Source organism: Mesocricetus auratus, unplaced genomic scaffold (assembly GCF_017639785.1).
Source record: "Mesocricetus auratus isolate SY011 unplaced genomic scaffold, BCM_Maur_2.0 Super-Scaffold_100015, whole genome shotgun sequence".
Taxonomy (NCBI): Eukaryota; Metazoa; Chordata; class Mammalia; order Rodentia; family Cricetidae; genus Mesocricetus; species Mesocricetus auratus.
The window spans coordinates 54057701-54077966 of NW_024429198.1; the positions used below are offsets into that span (position 1 = coordinate 54057701).

At 49.2% G+C, this 20266-nt stretch overlaps 1 protein-coding gene and 1 pseudogene across 2 annotated transcripts in view; both read right to left on the bottom strand.

The window, feature by feature from the left end:
• Ino80c (INO80 complex subunit C) overlaps window positions 1–4199 on the bottom strand; it is a 23196-nt gene extending 18997 nt beyond the window's left edge. Inside the window, exon 1 of one of the 2 annotated variants that reach the window (XM_021234784.2) lies at window positions 3892–4199. In XM_021234784.2, the coding sequence (XP_021090443.2) occupies window positions 3892–4044 (153 nt within the window). In that variant the 5' untranslated portion in view covers window positions 4045–4199. The remainder of the gene's footprint in view (window positions 1–3891) is intronic. The other variant, XM_005065330.4, reaches the window with a different exon arrangement.
• Window positions 4163–16106, bottom strand: LOC101834944 (annotated as a pseudogene).
• Window positions 16107–20266: the final 4160 nt, after the last annotated feature.

A 20266-nucleotide genomic window follows, 5' to 3' on the forward strand; every position in this document is an offset into this window, starting at 1 on the left:
CTGTGAGTTCAGAGCCAGCCTGGTTTACAGAGCAAGTTCCAGGGCAGCCGGGGCTAAACAGAAATGAGAGAGAGGAGAGAGAGAGAGAGAGAGAGAGAGAGAGAGAGAGAGAGAGAGAGAGAGAGAGAGAGAGAGAGAGAGAGAGAGAGAGAGAGAGAGAGAGAGAGAGGCTCACACTGAAATCTATCCTGTATACTGCTACATCAGCACATCTACCCACCACGCCAGCTCCCTGGCCCTGAAATCTATGTTTTAAGAGGCCGTGACCCAGAGCAAAAGGAGAAAGTACAAGCTGCTAATTAGAGGCAAGTAAAGAACCTCAGGAGACCTGCAGTTAGGAGAAAGTGGTCATCTGGGACACACAAGCTCAACTGCTAAGAGGCAAAGGGAAGGGAAAGGGAAAGAAACCAGAGCCTTAATGCCCGACTATGACGGTGACAAGAGCAAGAGTTCTGTGGACAGTGTGAAGCCCAGCCCATCCTCCAGGCCCCCCCCCCCCCGTGAGAAGCAGTCACTGCGGCCAGTCAGTGTGGATTAGACAGACAGCTGTAAGGGTCTTCCAGGGAGAGTGCTTCTGCTGCCTGCAGTGGGGGTGAAGGTGGCCAGAGCTTGCTGTTCCGGACAGCAGTCTGGGGAAGACTCCAGAAGCGAAGATAGCCTGGGGATTGACTCAGTGGCTACACAAACAGTGGAGGGTTCTGTGCCATCTGGAGCCAGATAAACCCAGGAAGGTCACACTGGTCTCTACTTGTCTTCCTCTTCTTAAACTCCACTCCCAGGCTACTCCACCCTATTTCTCTGTTCCTCTCATTCAGTCTCCAGCCAGTACTGAGTTAGGGTGACAGGAAGGCCTTTAGTCACAGGGAAAACCAAGTCTATGATGCTCAGCTGTGGTAAAATACGATACACGATGATCTACGGTTTCCATGTTGTGAAAGAACCATTAACACTAAAAGGCTTTCAGACGTGGAATATCCAGCCCTGAGACATAAAAGACCCAAGACAGATGGAGAAGTGACGCCAAGAACTAAGGGCTATGCCCTTTTCCCATTACTAAGGAAGACAGTGTAAGTCCAGGGTAGACTAGTCTTGCTGTCACACACTGGGGTCAGCAAGGCCTAGGGGCTCCTCTGGCCTATGCTGAACCATAGAATCCTAACGATGGCTTCTGCCCACAGCCGCCCTCATGACAGGGACTCAGACGTCAGGACAACCTTGTCTTCCTCCGGTGTTTTTAAAAGGAAGGGGATGGTGTTTTTATCATCATTTAAGAATCAAACATAGCAGCCTGGGGGGTAGTGATTCACACTTTAATGCAAGCACTCAGGAGGCAGAGTCAGGTGGATCTCTGTGAGTTCAAGGCCAGCCTGGTCTATAGAGAGAGTTCCAGGACAGTCAGGGCTACACAGAGAAACCCTGTCTTGAAAAACCAAACAACAAAAAACTAAACAAACAAAAAGAATGAAACACAGAAACATCTACTAGTAACCTGGACTAAGAAGCCCAGCCCAGGTACATAGTGAATTTACAGTCAGCCTAGGCTATATAGCAAGACTCTGTCTAAACAGATTGCAAGGAAAGGAAAGGGAGGGGAGGGGAAGGGAGGGAAGGGAAAGGAAAGGAAGAAGACAGACACATTAACTACATAGCAAGACAATGGTGTCTCCATCCAAACCAAACCAAAAGTGGTCCATAAAGACCAGGGCCTGGTAAAACAGGTTTTTTGTTTTTTGGTTTTTTTATGAGACAGGGTTTCTCTGTATTGTTTTGGAGGCTGTCAGTCCAGCCCAGCCTCAAACTCACAGAGATCCGTCTGCCTCTGCCTCCTGAGTGCTGGGATTAAAGGCGTGTGCCACCACCGCCCGGCGGTAAAACAGGTCTTTAATCCCAGCACTGGGAGGCAGAGGCTGGTGGATCTCTGTAAGTTCTAGGCTAGCCTGGTCTATACACCAGAAGTTCCAGGTCCAGCAGGGGCTACATCATTGAGAGTCTAAATCAAAACACAAAAGGAAAACCAGAAAGACAAACACAAACAAAAATTCATCTTAATGTAGTGACTATATTCCTTGGTCTCGGCATAAAATAACATTTAAATCACACTACACAGCTCATGAAAGCTCAATTCAAGTGTACATAATGGAGCCGGGTGACAGCGCAAGCCTGTGTGTTGATATCCTGGCTTTCCTCTCCCCGGTCCTGGGCAACCTGGCCCTGTTCCTGCCCGGCTCCTCTCCTTCTCCTGCCCCAATGGTTTCTCGGCACCCGCCTGTCACTCAATGCCAGCCCTCTCCTGGGCCTATGCCTCCTCCTTAGGGAATCTTTCCTGGTCACAGGGCCTCTTAATCCTCGGGCTCTCTCCCCGCCCTGGGATCGATCTTCTCTGGGCTGCCTTCCCTCGCCCTAGGATCCATCTTTGACAGCTGATCGCTCCTCACTGACAGCTCAAAGGCTGTCAAGGGTTGCATGGCTGTGTCGTGCATGCATTAAGGTGGCTGCATAGAGACTCTGCATGCAGAAACCATACGGAAATGGGGCCTCAAGCAGCTGGGTCAACGGCAGCTCCATGACTCCAGTTTCAGCAGCCCTAACTGCTGAGACTCATTCTAAACCGCTCCTGTTCCCTGTATAAGCAAGCGCCTCCTGCCTGTTCTTTCCGTTTCTGCTCCCGATCTGTTAACACCCACCCCTCCCTTTGCTCCCTTTCCCAATAAACTCCATGTGGGATTGTTGAGTTTGGTGGATTCTGTTTCATCACCCGAAGTTGCAGCAAAGAACACTGTAAGCTCAACATTCAGGAGCTTAAAACTGAAGGATCAGTAATTGATGATCAGTAATTGAGTTTTAAGCCAACCTGAGAAACATGAGATCCTGCTTCAAGAAACAAACAAAACAAAACAAAAAAAAATTCAAAACACAAAACCCTCCGCCTTTAATCCCCACACTCGGCAGGCGGATCTCTGAGTTCAAGGCCAGCCTGATCTACAGACTTAGATCCAGGACAGCCAGGACTACACAAGGAAACCCTGTCTCGAAAAAAAGAACGCTATCTTATCTTGAGACTGCCAATGGTTTGTTTCACTGCATGCAAACATATTAACACAATAAAATGCTAAAATGGGGTGGAGGGGGTGCCAATTACCAACTGAGCTGCTGGGCAAACGCACCACACAAACTGAGAAGCTTAACCAGGAGCGTAACCATCCTCATGAAGTGGGAATGGGAAAACAAGACCCAGGCAAACACCGCAGGTCTCCGCTAGGTAGATAAGTCTGTTGTGCAAACCCTCTGTGCTCAGCACTTTCGTATTGACATCAACTTCTTTGTTGTTGTTGCTGCTGTTGTTTTTCGAGACAGGGTTTCTCTGTACCCCTGGCTGTCCTGGAACCCCCTCTGTAGACCAGGCTGGCCTTGAACGCGCAGATCCACTCGGCTAGACCTCAGCGTCTTAACCTCCAGATTTAGCACACGCGAGAAGGATGAAGGAAGCCACAGGTGTCAACCGCCTCTGCATCCCTCCACGTGCACTGGGGCGACCCCTCAGACTCTCATCGGGTGTATGCGGGAGAAGCTCCCTGGGCACCCGCAAACGTCCCCTGCAGAGACACAGAAGCCAAGTCCCCCACAGAGCGGGGCGGCCCTTGTACTAAGCCGATCATAACCTCCCACCTTACTCTATGACGCGGGCGATTTCTAACCTATGACTCAAAAACACACTCATTTCCACCAGGAACTACGACGCTCCGCTGCGGTAACCGAGCCTCGCCACCCACCCCCACCCGGCAGGGCTGCGCACGCGCCTCAGCTTCCGCCTCCCCCCCCCGCGCATGCGTTCTCCGCGCCTCTGGAGCCTGCGCAGGCGCCCTCGTCCCCCGGCTGGTGCGCGCAGTGTACCTGAGCGAAGCCGGAGGCGGACAGCTTTTTCTTCTTACTGGCGCCGTATCCCCCTCCGCTGCCGTTGTGGGATGGGCTGGCCGGCCTCTTCTTGCTGTTCCTGGCTATGGTGGGGGTAGAAGTGGCAGCCACGATTGGGATTTGAGCCGCCATCCTGCCCGCCGTGTGCCTGCGGCTCCCCGCCCCCACCCCTCCTCCGGCGGGCCCGGGCACTTCCGGCTCGGGGTTACTTCCGTGCCGATGCTCGGGGACTCCACCGGTCTCCGGGAGCTTAACGGACTCCTCCCGGCTGCTCCTGGGGGCGGGGCTCGGAAGTGCTTCTTCCGGGTCGGAAGGCGTGGAGCTGGTGGCCGCTGATGAGATTGTGAGCCTTGGTCTGGGCTCCTTCCTGAGGCTCCCAGCGAGCATCCGATCTTTCAGTAGCTTTTTTTTTCCTTCTTCTTCTTGGTTTTTAGACAGGGTGTCTCACTGTGTAGCTCTGGCTGCCCTGCAACTCTGTGTTGTAGACCAGGCTGGCCCCAAACTCGTAGTCGAGGTGGTGTTTGAATTCCAAACCAGCCTCCACCTCCCAAACGCCAGGATTACGGGCAGGTGCCACAATGCCCATCTCAATGGCTGTGAGAATAAAGGAAGTTAAATATCAGTGCACTGACAGATTGCTGAGCTGTTTTCTCGGTCTTATTTCTTAGCTGGGCTGAAGTTTCTGTATCAGAACTGCACAATAGGGTGTTCTTCCGTGTTTTAGGGGTCCAGAACCGCTTGTTGGCATGCAACTGCTATCCCTCCTCCTCTGCTCTCCTCACTGAGTGCACATCAACAGACAAAATCTTACATGCACATGTCAGGGTGGCCGCAGGTCTAAACCAATTCATGCATCTCAATGTCCCACACTGCACTGCATTTCTCCAGAGCCAATTTTTATGCCATTATCTAACTTAGTGGCTTCTAACTAGGTGGGACATGTCTTTCGGCTAGGATTGAATAAAATCTCTGTGAGGTGACTACCAGTTGTGTTTCGACTAGTGATAAATATGTCTGCCCCCCGTTACAGTGACTTGCGAGTTGCTGGTGCATTATAATTATGTTTGGGTGAAGTAAAGAATAAAGGAGTGAATCTACATGTTAGTAGTCAAAGCAGCAATACACAGCGATGTTTGAAACAGGCTGCAGACTGGAAGGGCCAGTTAGGGAACAAGGAACTGACAATACTATTAACTATGCCTCTGGTGTTGAAACGCTATTTCCTGTGCCAGATCTCCAACCCCCTGTCCTCATCTAAATGTATTCTCCTTATTCCTTGTCTCAGAGACTCGTGCCTTCAACCAGCAGTCACTCCAGCAAACCTCTTATTCCAGCCACCCTCTCAGCTTAACTCTCATTTTCACTGTTCCTACCCCAGTGACTCAGTCCCCCATGTGATCCCTGTGACATCTCCAAATGGAAGTCTGAGTTGTCATCATTTCCTAATCTCCTTGGCTCCAAGGTCCTCACTTCCACTGGCTGCTAGAACAGGCTTTTAAATCTGACTGTAGCACTTAGCTTTGTTATATACAGGGACCCTTTATCCTTTAGATAAAAACCAGATAACTTTTTAGTTTGGCACATTAAGTCCTTAATAACTGAAGCTTATCCCTCTTCTTTTGTTCAATTCCCAACAACAAAATCTTTGTGCCCTGCCAGGGACACATTCTAAATTTCCTAGAATATTCTGGTCTCTAAACTCATACTTTTGTTTCCATTGTTTCCTTTCCTGACACTGCCTAGCTCCTGGCCTGGTGACTACCCTTTTTTTTTTTTTTTTGTCTCAGTTCAAGTTGTACTTCTAATAAGCAGCTATTCCCTTTGCCCCAGCCATCCGGATTGTGTGCATGTGTCTCTGAGGACTTGGAACATGGGGCATCCTATTGGCCTGCTATTGTAACGTTTACTGAGCTCAAATTTAAAGGAGCCAGACAAGTGGATGCACCACCATTTGGCTTCCAATTATCAAATTTAGTCTTGGTCTCGCTGCTTTCTTCCTGAAATTCTCCCCCGGTTTCTAAAATGCCACCATCCTCTTACTTTCTTCCTAAACTGCAGTTGTCTCTTTGACAGATGTCTTGTTTTACCAAATGCTTTGTGATGCTACTATAGGATTTTCAAAATCATTTCATATGGTCAAATTGCCCTGGATGTACAGGTTTCCCAGCAGTCATCATGAGTAGCTATAGTTGAACTGGAATCTTCTTGCTCCATTCTTTTACCCTGAGAATTCCTTGATGTCCGAGACCCTCTGCCCTCCCAACCCCATACATTTCCCAGTTGTTCCAATAACTCCTCGGGCCTGAGTTGCCATCGCCCTTACGAGCTGTCTCCCTGCTTCCAATTTTGGTGCCTATGGCTGAGGCGTTACATTCAATTCCAGAAGACAGACTCTGTGTTTTCAGATAATGCTGCCTATTTGAAATCCTCCGTTGACTCCTTGCTGTCCCTAGAATGAAGCTCATGGTCCACAATCAGAAACCTGCCTCCTCCTCAGGTCTCTGCACTCCCCTCGGTTTCCACTTTTGTCAGTCTCCAACAGTTGGCTGTGTTCCCTCCTCCCCCAGGGCCTAGACACACATTGCTCCTCGTGTATGGACGTTACTTTTCTTCTAGCCCCACCCCCTATAGGAGAGGTTCTGTGTGTAGCTGTCAGGGTCATCAAGGATTGCGCAGCAGTGTCAGCAGATGGTGGAGCTGGAGGACAGCTGCATAAGCTGCAGAGTCTTTAAGTTGGCCAGAAACCTGCTCTGCATCCACCATGGAAGCATCGGTCACTGCCCACCGCCAGCACGTGAAGAGGCCTCTGTGAAGCGACCTCTACACCTCACCGCATGCTAATCTCACATGTTACCTATGAGCATCGGAGTGGAGCAGTGAACTGAACAGCTAGCCGACTTTCCCCTAAACGGCCTGTCATCCCTGGGAACTTGGAAGGCCTGTCTACCTCTGTTGCATGATGTGAGCTGCCTCTGCAACCTCCTTATCGGTCCCTGAAGCTCCTGGGACCCTCACCAGTGCCACAGTTCTTTCACTAAAGGCTGCTGAAGCCTTCCTGCGATACTGGTGACAGAAGAGCGAATGGACCAGCTAAGCAGATTCTTGATCCCAGTTAAGACTTACAGATTACAAGTAAATAACTTACTCGTTAAGCTGTCCCATGTTTTGAGACATAGAGTGCCTGGTTTATTGTCTCGGAAAAAAGCCCAGGAAATACAGTGGATATTTAGGATCAGGCTGCTGTTGCTAGCTGGAGGACAAGCTGTGCGTTTTCTCTTGATAATGTTTGAGAAATATGCAAATCATAGCTTGCCATACAAAGCATGAGTGATCCAGGACTCCTCAATGGTGGGGAAAACCTTGAAACTGCTGGTCAAGATGCCGAGAAAGCTCTCCCAGCTACCATGAGCCCCTTGCCCCTCAGTCCGTCACAATATGTGAACGTGTGGGACTCCCCAAACCACAGCCTCCTGCCCACCACCTCCTAGGACCCTGCGAAGATTCACTGAACCTAGGAACAACGTCTTCTGTAGCCCTGAAAAGGGCACAAGCCCATTCAAACAAGAGACTCTGCGGTCCTCGGTCCCTAGGGTAGGTTCTCCAAGTGTAAGCTCAGGACCTGGAGAGAGTTTCCCTGTTTCTACCTCTCTGCTCCGTGTAAACAGGCAAAGCAAAAGGAGGGTCTTTCTTCTTGCACAGTCCAGGCCGCCACCTGTAGAACAGGTCTTAGTTCAGAGAAGGTTCCGGATGAACTTGAGCAAGGGGTAGGGAACTTCAGTTTTCCTCACTGCTGGGCTGGGGGAGAGGATGGTAGGTCCAGGAGGAGACACGCTGTTATCTGGGATGCTGGGAAACTGATGTGCTCTTCATCTCTTAGGTCCAGGAGGAGACATGCTGTTATCTGGGGTGCTGGGAAGCTGGTGTGCTCCCCATCTCTTGGGACAAGTTACCACAGAAAGTGGGGAGAGGAGGAAACCACACCATGTGCTAGGTGACGAGAAGGTATCAGTTCAGAAGGCCCACGCAGGGCTTGGGAAAGCTGTTCTCTACGGTGTTGTGAGGGACAGCCTCCTGACAAGATGCTAGCACCCAGCCCACTTCCAGGACACCCGTGATAGGCCCTGCAATGTGAAAGGTCAAATTTTGCTCCTTTCCACAGACAGGGCCGGCACACCCAGGCTCGTGCAATCTCCTGTCTAAACTTGATCCCCACAGGTTGTTGCCTTGCAAAGTCTGAATAAAGGAAAATAGATTTTATGGGTCATTCTGCTTCCTGTAATGACTTCTTAAATGTTAAGTAAACACCAATTTAACATTACAAGTATAACCCCCAAAGGGCTGACAAAAGACTTCCCACAGAGTAGGCTTCTAACCTTTCATTGTGAGAGGTGGGATCCTGCTGGCGGAGTGGCATTTCCCTAGTGCGCTTGGTACCCATCCCCTCGACTCCGGCTCTGGGCACTGGTCATCCCTTCACTCTTACCAGAGGCCCCACCCATCACTTAGCATGAGCCGTTAGTTTTACACATACTCTCTTGCATACCGTAGAGAAAGAAACCAATGATTATTGTAATTCTTCCATGTCTGAGGTTCTCTTCTTTGTCAAACTTGATAATCCCCAACTGTGACGCATTTGCCTTCTTAAATTATTGGCCTGTTTCGTTTCCCCTGTATCATTTTCCTAACTGCTGCTATGCTGTTCATTTTGTTTATCCTTATTTACGCCCAAGACTTGGCTTCTATTGCAGCACCAGCACATTGAGATAGTACAGAGAAGGTCAACCAAAAAGCTTCGGAGAATGCTGCTTATGGAATTAGTAGAGATAAAGACTTGTTTTGTAAACTTCCGGGGGGGGAGGGACAAAAAACAAAACAAACAAACAAACAAAGCAAAGTAAAAACTCCCAAAGGCTGAGAAACCCAAGCCACATCCAGGACGTTCTTACTCGACCCTCATCAGACATCCCTGCTCCTGCCCTTCAGAGGCCGAGCCAAGTCCGGCTCCCACCGTGCTCCAGCAGGGGCACAAGGGACAGGGCAAGTGGAGGGCATGGCTGGGGGAGGGACACCCGTTCTGGGCAAAGGGACAGAATGAAACAGGTTGGCAGCAGTCCTTCTCGGGGACACAGCCCGAGACAGAGCCCAGAGGTTGTGGAACAGAGATACTGTTCTCTGCCTCACCCAGGGAGCCGTTTGCCAGAGCCAGAGACTCAATGCTGTCGTGTTTGTTTGCTGTTCGTTTGTCTTAGATCTTACAAACGGCACGGGACGACCCACGTCCTGACTCTCCATCTTTCTTTTGTAAATCCCGCCAGGAGCGCTTGTCTGCAGAGCAGTTGCTGACCCCACTAGTCCAGCCCACAGGGCTCCTGCGGGCTGAGCCCCGCCCGGGACCTGGATCCCCTACTGCCTCGGCTCTTTTGATCCCAATTCCTGGACCTCTGTGGCTAGTGTTTCTGACTGCTTCCCTCACCCCACGTTCCCTTTCACACGTTTGGAAATTCATGTTTGTGTTCTCGGGCTGTTCACACTGCGTCTCTGAACTTCTGAGGAGGGTTACAGATCGTTGGTGCAGGCTGCCAGGCTTTTGGACCGTGTTCCAGCATGAGCAGGTGTATAGAGCCTTGCCCTCCGCTACACAGCCCGGTGCACAGATGCAACTGGGCGCTTGCTCGCCTTCTGGTTTTCCACTTCTGCCTTTGAGGACTGGCTTTAGGCGTTTCCCTCGGCTCACACATTTTAACAGAATTTATGTCCTTTAAATACTGTGGACTGGAGTGATAAGCCACCATGGGTGCTACAAGTGTGTCTAAAATGGTCACAGGTGCCCACGCATAAGGCCATGAGTAAGGTGCAGAGACCAAAGGCACATGGCCAACGTCTCCCGGGGAAATGGAGTTTGTCTGATCAAGAACTCCATTGTGGTAAGTGCTGTGCCTTCCTTTTGCCTGCAGTTGGAGCGGGAAGAAACAAGGGCTTCAGTGTCTTCCTCTCCATAAGGAGCTGGGTTTGTCAGGTAGAGAGAAAGTGTGTGTGTGTGTGTGTGAGAGAGAGAGAGAGAGAGAGAGAGAGAGAGAGAGAGAGAGAGAGAGAGAGAGAGAGAGAGAGAGAGCGCACATCTGAATGTCTGAATGCACATGGAGGCCATGTTGTCCTCCACCTTCTCTCCACTTACTGTTCCTAACATTTCGTTTATTGTGGGTGTGGGCGCCATAGCTCGCGTGGCAGTCAGAGATCAACCCAAGGCTGGGAGACTTGGTCCACCGAGCCACTCGCTGGCTTCCCACCTGACTTTTGAACTCTTAACAGACCTGGAACTCTGATTCGACCCTTAGCAGACCAGCAAGCTCCAGGGATCCACCTGTCCCTGCTTCCCATGGCATGGGGGGTCACAAGTGCACATTGCCTGGCCTGGCTTTTCATGTGCTCTTCAGGCTTGTGAAGCAAGCACTCTATCCCCTGAGCCCCCAGAGAGTGTTTCTCTTAAAGCACAGCTCACAAAAGCATCCTGGAATCATACGTAGATAAGCAGGTCAAGTTTTACAAAACAAATACATTCGGTAATCAAAACTAAGAAATACAAGGTTGCGCATCTGCTCCCTTGGCCTTGGTGGCAGAAGTCAGAAGAAGGGAACAGCATCATTTGGAAAGCGTTGCCGTGAGATGCACACATTGTGCTACCATTGTGTCTCCAAGGCGGTGGTTCTCAACCTTCCTAGTGCTTTTACGCTTTAATGCAGTTCCTCATGTTGCGGTGACCCCCGACCATAAAATCATTTTCATTGCTGCTTTGTGATTCTGCTACTGTTATGAATGTAGATGTCTGTGCTTTCCAGTGGTCTTAGGTGACCCTTGTGAAAGGTTTGGCCCCCAAAGAGGTCACGGCCCATACAGGTTGAGAACCGCTGCTCTAAGGCCTACTGTCTTCAGAAACTGAGGCAAAAGTGGCAGCCCTCCCAAGAAAGTACAACCGTCGTGCCATGGCTGAGAGAGAGAGAGCCATACCAGGGCAGCTGAGGCACCTGAAACTTGTCTGTCACAGACTCAGACTCCAGAGCCAAGAGGATGCTACAGCACCCAATTCATCTTGAGGGTTTCAGCCATCAGTCGTAAAGTTTATGACGGGGCTCTGGAAGGCCTGACCCTTTTCCCACTTCCTCTGCCCTGCTAAAAACCTTTAGATTACATTCTGAACACAAAAGTCCGATCCCTTATTTGGCCACTTCCTCCTCCTGAGACTCACTACCAAGGTTCAACTATCAAACTATTGAAATCCAGCCATCAAAAGCCCCGTTTTGCTACCCTAATGAGCCTGTCCAATCAAAATTAAATGCCTCATTCTAGCTGCCATTTGCCTAGGGGCCATGTCAGTCTATCCAGAGGTAGTCCTTTGTCCCTCCAAGACAAATATCCCTCCCCCTCTCCCTTATTTTGTAAAAAAAAATATTGGCACCTTAAAAGGTAATGTTCCCATTGTCAATCCAATCACCAAAGACTACCATACCTCAAGATATCACCATCCAGTTTCTAACTCAACAATGATCCAAAACTTCATGGCAATGTAGTCATGCACACATTGCATGTTCTCTTATGTGTGTGTCTGCTCTGGTGAGATTCCTTTCACAGAATGGGGCAATTCTTCACTGTCATTGCTGAACAGTGTTCTATACTGACATTATTCTCAGCGTGTCCATACATTCTTCTACAGGACTTTTAGGGTCTTTCCAGGGTGTTTGGCTCTTTTGAATCAGTACTTTGAGTAGCGCTGGAAATGTTTAATAGTGGAGCACCAGCCTAGCATGTAGAGACTCCAGGTTTAATCCCAGCACCAACACACATATACATGCATGCACCCACACACCACACACACACACACACACACACACACACACACACACAGAGAGAGAGAGAGAGAGAGAGAGAACTAAGAAAAATGAACCCATGAATACAATCATTTAGCCAGCAAACTTGAAAAGAAAATGTTTTGAACACTGCCTGTCCGTGTTTTATTTTAGCCTCATGAGACGGTACTTGTGTTTGAATGTGTGCATGTATATATGCATGTTGGATTATACCAAGAATAGCGTTTTGAGGCAGCAGAGTATGGTTTAGCAGAGTTCAGATAAACAATTGTATCACTCTACCATCACGCCATCTACAATGAAAGCTCCAGTTTTTCCACATGACTGAGACTTTTCTAATTGACTTTATGAATAACTATTTTCACCAAACCATTGCCCCTTGCAAGGGAAGGTTAATAATGCTGTATAGTGAAACATATAGTCATTCTGGACCATAAAGCCCTCGTGTCTAAGACCACTTTCATCTCTAAGTATTGGCTCGTTTTGTACCTTTCATGAAAAAAAGCTTCCTGTGGCATGCACTTTCTGGTGTCTTGTTGAATTTGTCCCAGAACTAGCTCTGGGTGGACACGGAACGTGTTGCACATGTGCTATCCAGGCAGGGACTGAAGGGGACGAGGATGCTGAGCAGCAGAATTGTTTATGAAAGGTGGGCAGGAAATAAGAGGAAACTGAGCGAGAAATCCTTGGTCTCTGGGTGGTGTCATTTTGCTCCAGGCAGCAAAGCAGACCTGACATCATGGGCAGAGTCCAAATGAAGCCAGTCACAGAGGTGTACCATTATAGTCACCATGGGCGAGGTGTCATGCTGTCTTAGTCAGAGGCCCATTGCTGTGACAAGACTCCATGACCACAGCAACTCTTATAAAGAAAGCGTTTAATTGGGGCTTCTTACAGCTTCAGAGGTTCAGTCCATTATTACCATGGTGGGAGCCCCCTGGCACCCAGGCAGACACGGTGCTGGAGAAGTAGCTGAGAATTCTACATCCGAATCCACAGGCAGCAGGAAGACAGAGACTCTGAGTTTGGAAAGGGCTTTTTGAAACCTCAAAGCCTACCTTCAGTGACACACTCTGTCCAATAAGGCCACACCTCCTAATCCTTTCAGACAGTGTAACCCTGGTAACCAGGTATTCAAATCTGTAAGCCTGTGGGGACCATTCTTATTCAAACCCCCACACTCGCTGACTTGGTGACAAACGCCTGCTCCTTCATGCCCAGACTGGCAAAGCGCACCTCTGTCAGCCATCCACGAGTCTTTGCCAGAGTAAAGTTTGATCTGGCTGTGGTGGCACACACGGATAGCGTCCTGCTTAGATTTTCTGTGTGCGATAACTTGACACAAGTCAGTCATCTGGGAGGAGGAACCTGAACTGAGAAAATGCATCCTTCAGACTGCCTGCAGGCAACCTTGAGGTACGGCAGGCTTTATAATCGGATTCACAATGGGAATAAAGCTTTTAGGGGCTTGATAATGTTGTACTTTTTAAAAACAATGTTTTTAAACTGAGACGTCTGCTTGGCGACTGAGCGTCGGGATCTTCAAGGTACTGCAGCCTCTCTTCTGGGTTTGGATGCTGCTCAGTCATGGGATCCTTGCCTGAATCTGTGATAGACAATATTCCCGATCACTGGATTACTGATGGATGTGTGAGGGCCCGTTCACTGTGGGTGGGGCCATCGTTGGGCTGGTGGTCCTGGGTTCTATAAGAAAGGTAGCTGAGCAAGCCATGGAGAGCAAGCCAGTGAGCAGCACCCCTCCGCAGCCCCTGCTTCAGCTTCTGCCTCCAGGTTCCTGCCCTGTTTGAGCTCCTGTCCTGACTGCCCTCAGCGATGGGCTCTTGTCTGGAAGTGTGAGAGGAAATCAACCCTTTCCTCCCCAGTGTGTTTTTATCACAGAAGTAGAAACCTGGGTAAGACAGATGGGAAAGGGTGTTGAGGAGGCAGAAGCAGGAGGATCACAGGTCAGAGCCAGGCTGAGCTACACCTGGGACTGAGGAGCCGGCTCTGTGGGGAAGGTCACTTGCTGCACAAGCTTGCAGAGCTAAGCTCTAATCCCCGGTATCCCCGTGAAAGCCCTAACCCGGGTGCTGAAGGAGATGGAGACAGGAGGATCAGTGAGGATTATCGGCTGCCGGCTCAGCTCCAGCGAGAGACCCTGTCTCAAAGGAATAAGGTGGAGAGTGACAGATCAGGACACACAGGGTCTGCCTCTGCCTCTGCATGACTGTGCACATGTGACACCCATGTCACCTAAAGCTGAAGCTAGCACGTTGGACGGTGGGGCTTTGCCACAGGGAGACTCAGAGTAAATCTGGCATCCCCAGCCTCTGGGGAAGGAAGGGATCCAGAGATTGGACCGTTAGACTTGGTTACTGTTAGCAACAAAAGCCAGAGTGACTGCTGGTTCTCCATTCTTTCTCAGTTTCTAAACAAATCACAACTAAATTGAGCTAAAACGGTGTTATTCTTCATTTCACTTATTATATTCTCCATTGTTTTCTATAGTTAAAACTCCCAGCATCCATTCCTTAGACCCAAGCCTACCCCCAAATGTCACGACTGTCATGTATACAAAGGTGCACAGGAGCATTTGCCACAGCCAAGGTGGCCAGAGCAAGCTGGCCAGAAGCAGCCATCTTAGCAGGGTGTGTTTTGTTCCCAGACCAAGACCAGAATGCTTTGTGATTCCTCAATCAAGGCTTGAGTCTCCTCCCTCTCTCCCTCAAGCAAACACCTGGTCAGAGAAAAATTTCAACAACAGAGAAAATTTCTTTCTCCCAGAAGCAATGGCTGCGCACTAACAAGGACACACCACAGTTAGTGTCCATCTCCTTAGCTCCCACCCCCTCCCAGCCTGTGACCCTCCTATGGCTGACCAGAGCATCTGGCTTTTGTGTGGCTGGGTCTTCCTCATGGTGGCCAGCCGTGGGAAGACTGCTTAACAGCCACACACCTGTCTCTGCTCTCTGAACTGTGTGGTACTTTTTCCAGAAGGTGCCTTGTTCTCTCATGAAGGCCATTCACCTGCCTCCTCTACTCCCTGCTACAAGGCAAGCAAGCAGTCCATGCAAATGAGAACAGGGGACTGTGTGCAAAGAATGTGACTCGTGTAGAAGCCCTGAGCGCCTGTCACAACTTGGAGAGCTACTGTGGTCACAACCTTACCCCTGGAACCTCTGTATTTTTTTATTAAAGCTTTTACTCTGAGACATCATGGAAAAAAAATAAATCGTACGGGTAACACATGGAGAAGACACGATCACAGAATTGTTAGAAGCACCAATGCCTGACACCTGACGTTGAAGCTGAAGTTCTAGAGTTTGACATGGTCCAGGGACTGAAAGACTGAATTCGTATTCCTCTCCTTCTTGCTCACCCTCTCCCTCAACAGAATTCTCACCAACCTCCTCATAATCCTTCTCTAAGACAGCCGTGTCCTCACGGGCCTCAGAGAACCCCACCTCTTCCGTGCCCTCCACCAGTGCCCAAAGGCGCGCTTGGCATACATCAGGTCAAACTCGCGATCTAGGCAGGCGCAGGCCTCAGTGATGGCTGTAGTGTTGCTCAGCACGCACACAGCTCTCTGGATTTTAGTCAGGTCTCCCCCAAGTACCGAGTGGGAGGCTGGTAACTAATGCCAACCTTGAAGCCAGCGGGGCACTTGATGGTGGCAGTGGCATCGCTGACACCTTTGGGAACCACATCACCAGGGCACAGCAGGCGGCAAGCCATGTGTTTACCAAGGCGAGGGTCACATTTCACCATCTGGTTGGCTGGCTCTAAGCAGACACTGGTGATCTTGGCTATAGAAAGCTGCTCACGGTAGGTTTTCTCATCAGAGATGACGGGCACATGTGACCAGCGGGAAGTGGATGTGACGTGTACGAGGTTGGTCTGGCATTGGGTCCGGTCTACGCTCAGGGCTCTGTCAAATCTGAGGGAAGCAGTAATGGAAGACACAATCTGGCTAATAAGGCAGCGGTTAAGGTTAGTGTAGGCCGGGCACTCGGTGTCAAGGTTCCTACAACAGGTGTCATAGATGACCTCATTTGTGTACCATGAAGGCACATTCAGAGTGCTCCAAGGTGGACTGGAAGTCTGAACTTCACCAATAGCTGTGGGTCCCAGGCCCACAAACTCTGCTGGAGGCACGTGCTTGCCAGCTCCCGTCTCGCTGAAGGTGCTGAAGGAGTCCTCTCCTCCCTCAACGGTCTTGCCATTTGGCATCTGGCCATGGGGCTGGATGCCATGTTTCAGATGGCTGAGTTCCCAGCAGGCATTGCTGATCTGGACACCAGCCTGGCCCGTGTAGAGGGAGATGATACACATATGGGAGCTAGGGGTTTAGCAGAAGCTGGATCTGGTTACCATTCCCGACAGCTAAGGGTCGAGGTGAGTAATGAGGTCTTGGAACCTCTTTAGATTCAGAACTTTCTCAGAGAAATCAAGTGCTGACTATCCAGCTCCTGGGGGTTCTTGTAGATTGCTTTGGCAGGTCACTTTCCCCAGCACGACAGTCTCTGGGGACAGGAAGAGCATCAAGAGGTCAGCAGGGGCACTGTGTGAGCTGCTTTGGTTGCCATGACCAAAGCAGCTTAGAAGGGAAGGGTTTGCTTTGGTTCCCAGATCCAAGGCACATCACTGTCCATCAAGACGGGGATGGCACGGCAGTCAGGTCACACCGTCCGGCAGTCAGGTAGCCGAGAGAGGTATGGGAGCGCTCGGCTCACATTTCCCATCTTCTTCAGCCCAGGACCCCTCTGCTCATGACATAGCGCCGCTCGCATTGAGGGTGGGTCAGTTAACCTCGGTTGACCTCAGCTGGAAACTCCCTCAGACATATGCTGAGGCTCGTCTCTTAGGTGATTTTAGACCCCATCAAGTTAACACCATTTGTCCAAGGAGGACATTTGCTAACATCTCACTCAGGTGTCTTGCCCCCTTCCAGTAACCCATGCTCCCACCTTTGACCCCTACCGGAGAGAAGAGGTACAGCCCAAGCCGGTGTCCCACCCAGCAAGTTGTCTGACCAAGGCCTGCTGCCACCTAGTCGATACTGGGCCACGTCTCTGGGCATCAGGTCTAGTGCCGGTTTGCTAAGGGCTTTTGCTCAGGAGTGAAGGTTGGATTTCATCAAATGTTTGTTTATTCTGCATCTAGTAAAGAAATAATGTAGCTCGTCCTTTTTAGACCATTTCTGAGACGAGTTAGTGGCTGGAGAGATGGCCCCGTGGTTAGGAGCACATAGTGCTCTTGCAGAGGGCCTGAGCTCAGTTTCACGCCAGGTGGCTACAGCTGTCTGTGACGCCAGATACTCTGGCCTCTGTGGGCACCTGTACTGGCCTCTGCGGGCACCTGTACTCACTTGTACACACCCACACACAGACACACAAATTTGTTTTTGGTTTGTCTTGCTTTTTGAGACAAATTTTCACTTTGTAGCTCTAGATGTCTTGGAGATCACTATGTAGACCAGGCTAGCCTCAAACTCACAGAGCTCTGCCTCCTAAGAGCTTGGATCAAAGACATGTACCACCAAACTAAACCCATATAACTTTTTAAATGGCAAATTAGATGTCCTCCTCCCGAAAGTCAAACTGACCTTGAATTCTTGTGTTAAAATTCTTCTTACCCTGTCAATATCAGGTTTGACTTGCTTCAGGTTTATTAAAATTTTTTACATCTATATCCATGAAAAATATTGATCTGTAATGTCTTTTCTTGTCATTTCTTTGGTGGGTTTGGATTAAATTGCACCAACCTCACAGACTGAATCACAATGTAGTCCTTTGTCTTCAGTTTCCTGTAAAAGTTTGCATATTATTTCTTCTAAGCCTGTTTGGCTGTGTTCACTAGTAAAGCTAATTGCAACTATTTGCAGGATGTTATCTAAAATAGTTAATATGAGGAATCCTGCAAATGTCAGTAATTCCAGTTGGCACAGTTAATATAAACATCCCAACCAACAGCAGACAGTGTTAATTAACTTTAATCGTCCCCAAAGCTCATGGGAAGAGTGGACCTGGCATCTGAATGACACTCTAGTTGTGACTTGTGGGGTGATTCAGACAGGGCTTCTGTCACTGACGACCTAAATATTTCAGAGACCAATGGCTATTTAAGTCGCCTTAGGATTTTTTTCCAACTGATGCCCTGTCATGACTGAGTCTCACCACTTTTCTGCACAAATACCTTCCACCCTGCAAATACTCCCTCCTGAGCATGTCAGATTCCCTGCCTCCTTCCTAAGCCAGCTGGTTCCTCCTCGACTTCCCCGAGACCCTGGCAGCACCACAGATCTCCCTGGACTCCTGAAACCCTGGCAGCACCACACAGATCTCCCTGGACTCCTGAAACCCTGGCAGCTGGAACAACAGAGCCTTTTGTTACATCTCCCTTGTGCTTTTATTGCTGGCCTCTGTGTATGTTTCTAACTAGGCTGTAACCCTGATGGGAGGCGGTTGGCTTTATAGCTAGTCATTATAGCTTGTGTATGAGAATCCTAATTTCACAAGCCTGATCATTTCAAAATTGCTCCACTAGAAAGCAGATACTAGGAAGATATTTTTTCATATGCAACCTTCTTACACATGCTTTGTTTAGTTTATTTCATTTTGGGTTTGCTGTTACTGTTGTTGAAGCATGTTCTCTCTACACAGCCCTAGCTGTCCTGGAAGTCACTTGAAAACCCGGCTGGCCTCGAACTCAGACATCTGCCCCTGAGTGCTGAGATTAAAGGCGTACACCTGCATGCCTGGCTTATTGCTTATGTTGTACGTCGGATCTGTGCTTCCGTTAAACTTAACTTCACTTTCTATCAGCACAGTGAAGACAGGGAGCATGTGACTGTATCAGCTCCATCTCCTGTGATGTGGGCAGCTTAGGGGAAGCAGGGTGAGCACGCTGCCCACACTGGTAACCGGGGCGTTCGGCAGAAGCAGTCGCAAGTATTGCAACAGTAGCCCGGGGCTGCTGGCTTACATCTCCACAGACCACCAAGCCTGCCAGAGCAGGAAGTGGGGCCAGACCGTAAGCCTCGAGACCCACTTACCACTGACCCGCTTCCTCTGGCTACACTCCCAAAAGGGTCAATAATCTTCCAAAACAACTGTGGACCTCGTGTTCAAATAGGTAAGTCTGGAACATTTCACATGCAACTCCTTACAATCTGCCAATATCTGAAACACTTTTCCATCCCATCACGAGGTAGAGAGAGCAAGTTTCATTTTTCCATGGCACTATCATACTTACTCCGTACCTATGTTTCATCCCCATCACTCATCCCTACCCACCCACCCGCCCCACCTCTGCTGTTATATGCCCAGGCCTATGTTGTTCCCTTGCACTGAAAAGCTACCAGGGTCCATTACACACACACACACACACACACACACACACACACACACACACACACACCTACAAGCAAATGCCTAGGCAGAATTAATCATGCTGGAATATCAATCTATTGTTAAAAATATGTACTCTTGCTTGGCATGGTGGTGCACAGCTTTAATCCCAACATCTAGGAGGTAAGTGGATCTCTATGAGTTCTAGGACAGCCAGGGCTACATAGAGAGACCTTATCTGAAAATGTGTGTGCGCGTGCACAAGCACACATGTATGCACATGCACACACTTTTTATTTTAACATCAATATCCATTAACTGAGAACATTATCTCCCTGTTTTCCACTTCTACATTTTTAAAATCCTGTTTGTAAGGGAATGTATCCTGAGTGTCTCTTTGCATCTGTCACAGCCCTGTGCCTAACTCAGCCTGTGCCCAAAGTTATTCCCATTTTACTAAATCCCTAGACACCAGCTGTCAGCCCAAGTCTTCATCACGAATGCCAAGAGCCTCAGAGCCCCAATCCCGAGTGTAAGAAGACCTCTACTCACATCCCCTGACAGGTCACGTTAGAATTGACTCACCTATGGTAATGCGGCTTTTCTGTGATTATATTTTTGCTGCTGCTAATAAATTAAAAAGATCTCGAGATAAAATAACCTTCAGGCCTTAAAAGTGCAATTGTACATTTTTTTAGCTCTTTGGCTTAGCATTCCTCCTGTATCTGAGAGATGGTGAACTCAGCTGTCAGATGTGCTCATGGAAAATGAGAATGCACAAATCCCCCTGACAAATGATCTTCCTGATCTTCCCTCTTTCTCCTTCCTGCACGCGTGCACACACACACACTCATACTCACACTTACAGGCACATATACACACACACATACACACTCACACACATGCATACACACTCATACTCACACTTACAGACACATATACACACACTCATACTCACACTTACAGGCACATATACACACACACACTCACACTTACAGGCACATATACACACTCACACATGCACACACTCATATTCACACTTACAGGCACATATACACACACACTCATACACACCACTCACAGTTACCTGTACATATACACACTTACACACATATGTACACTCACACACACACACAGTTTATT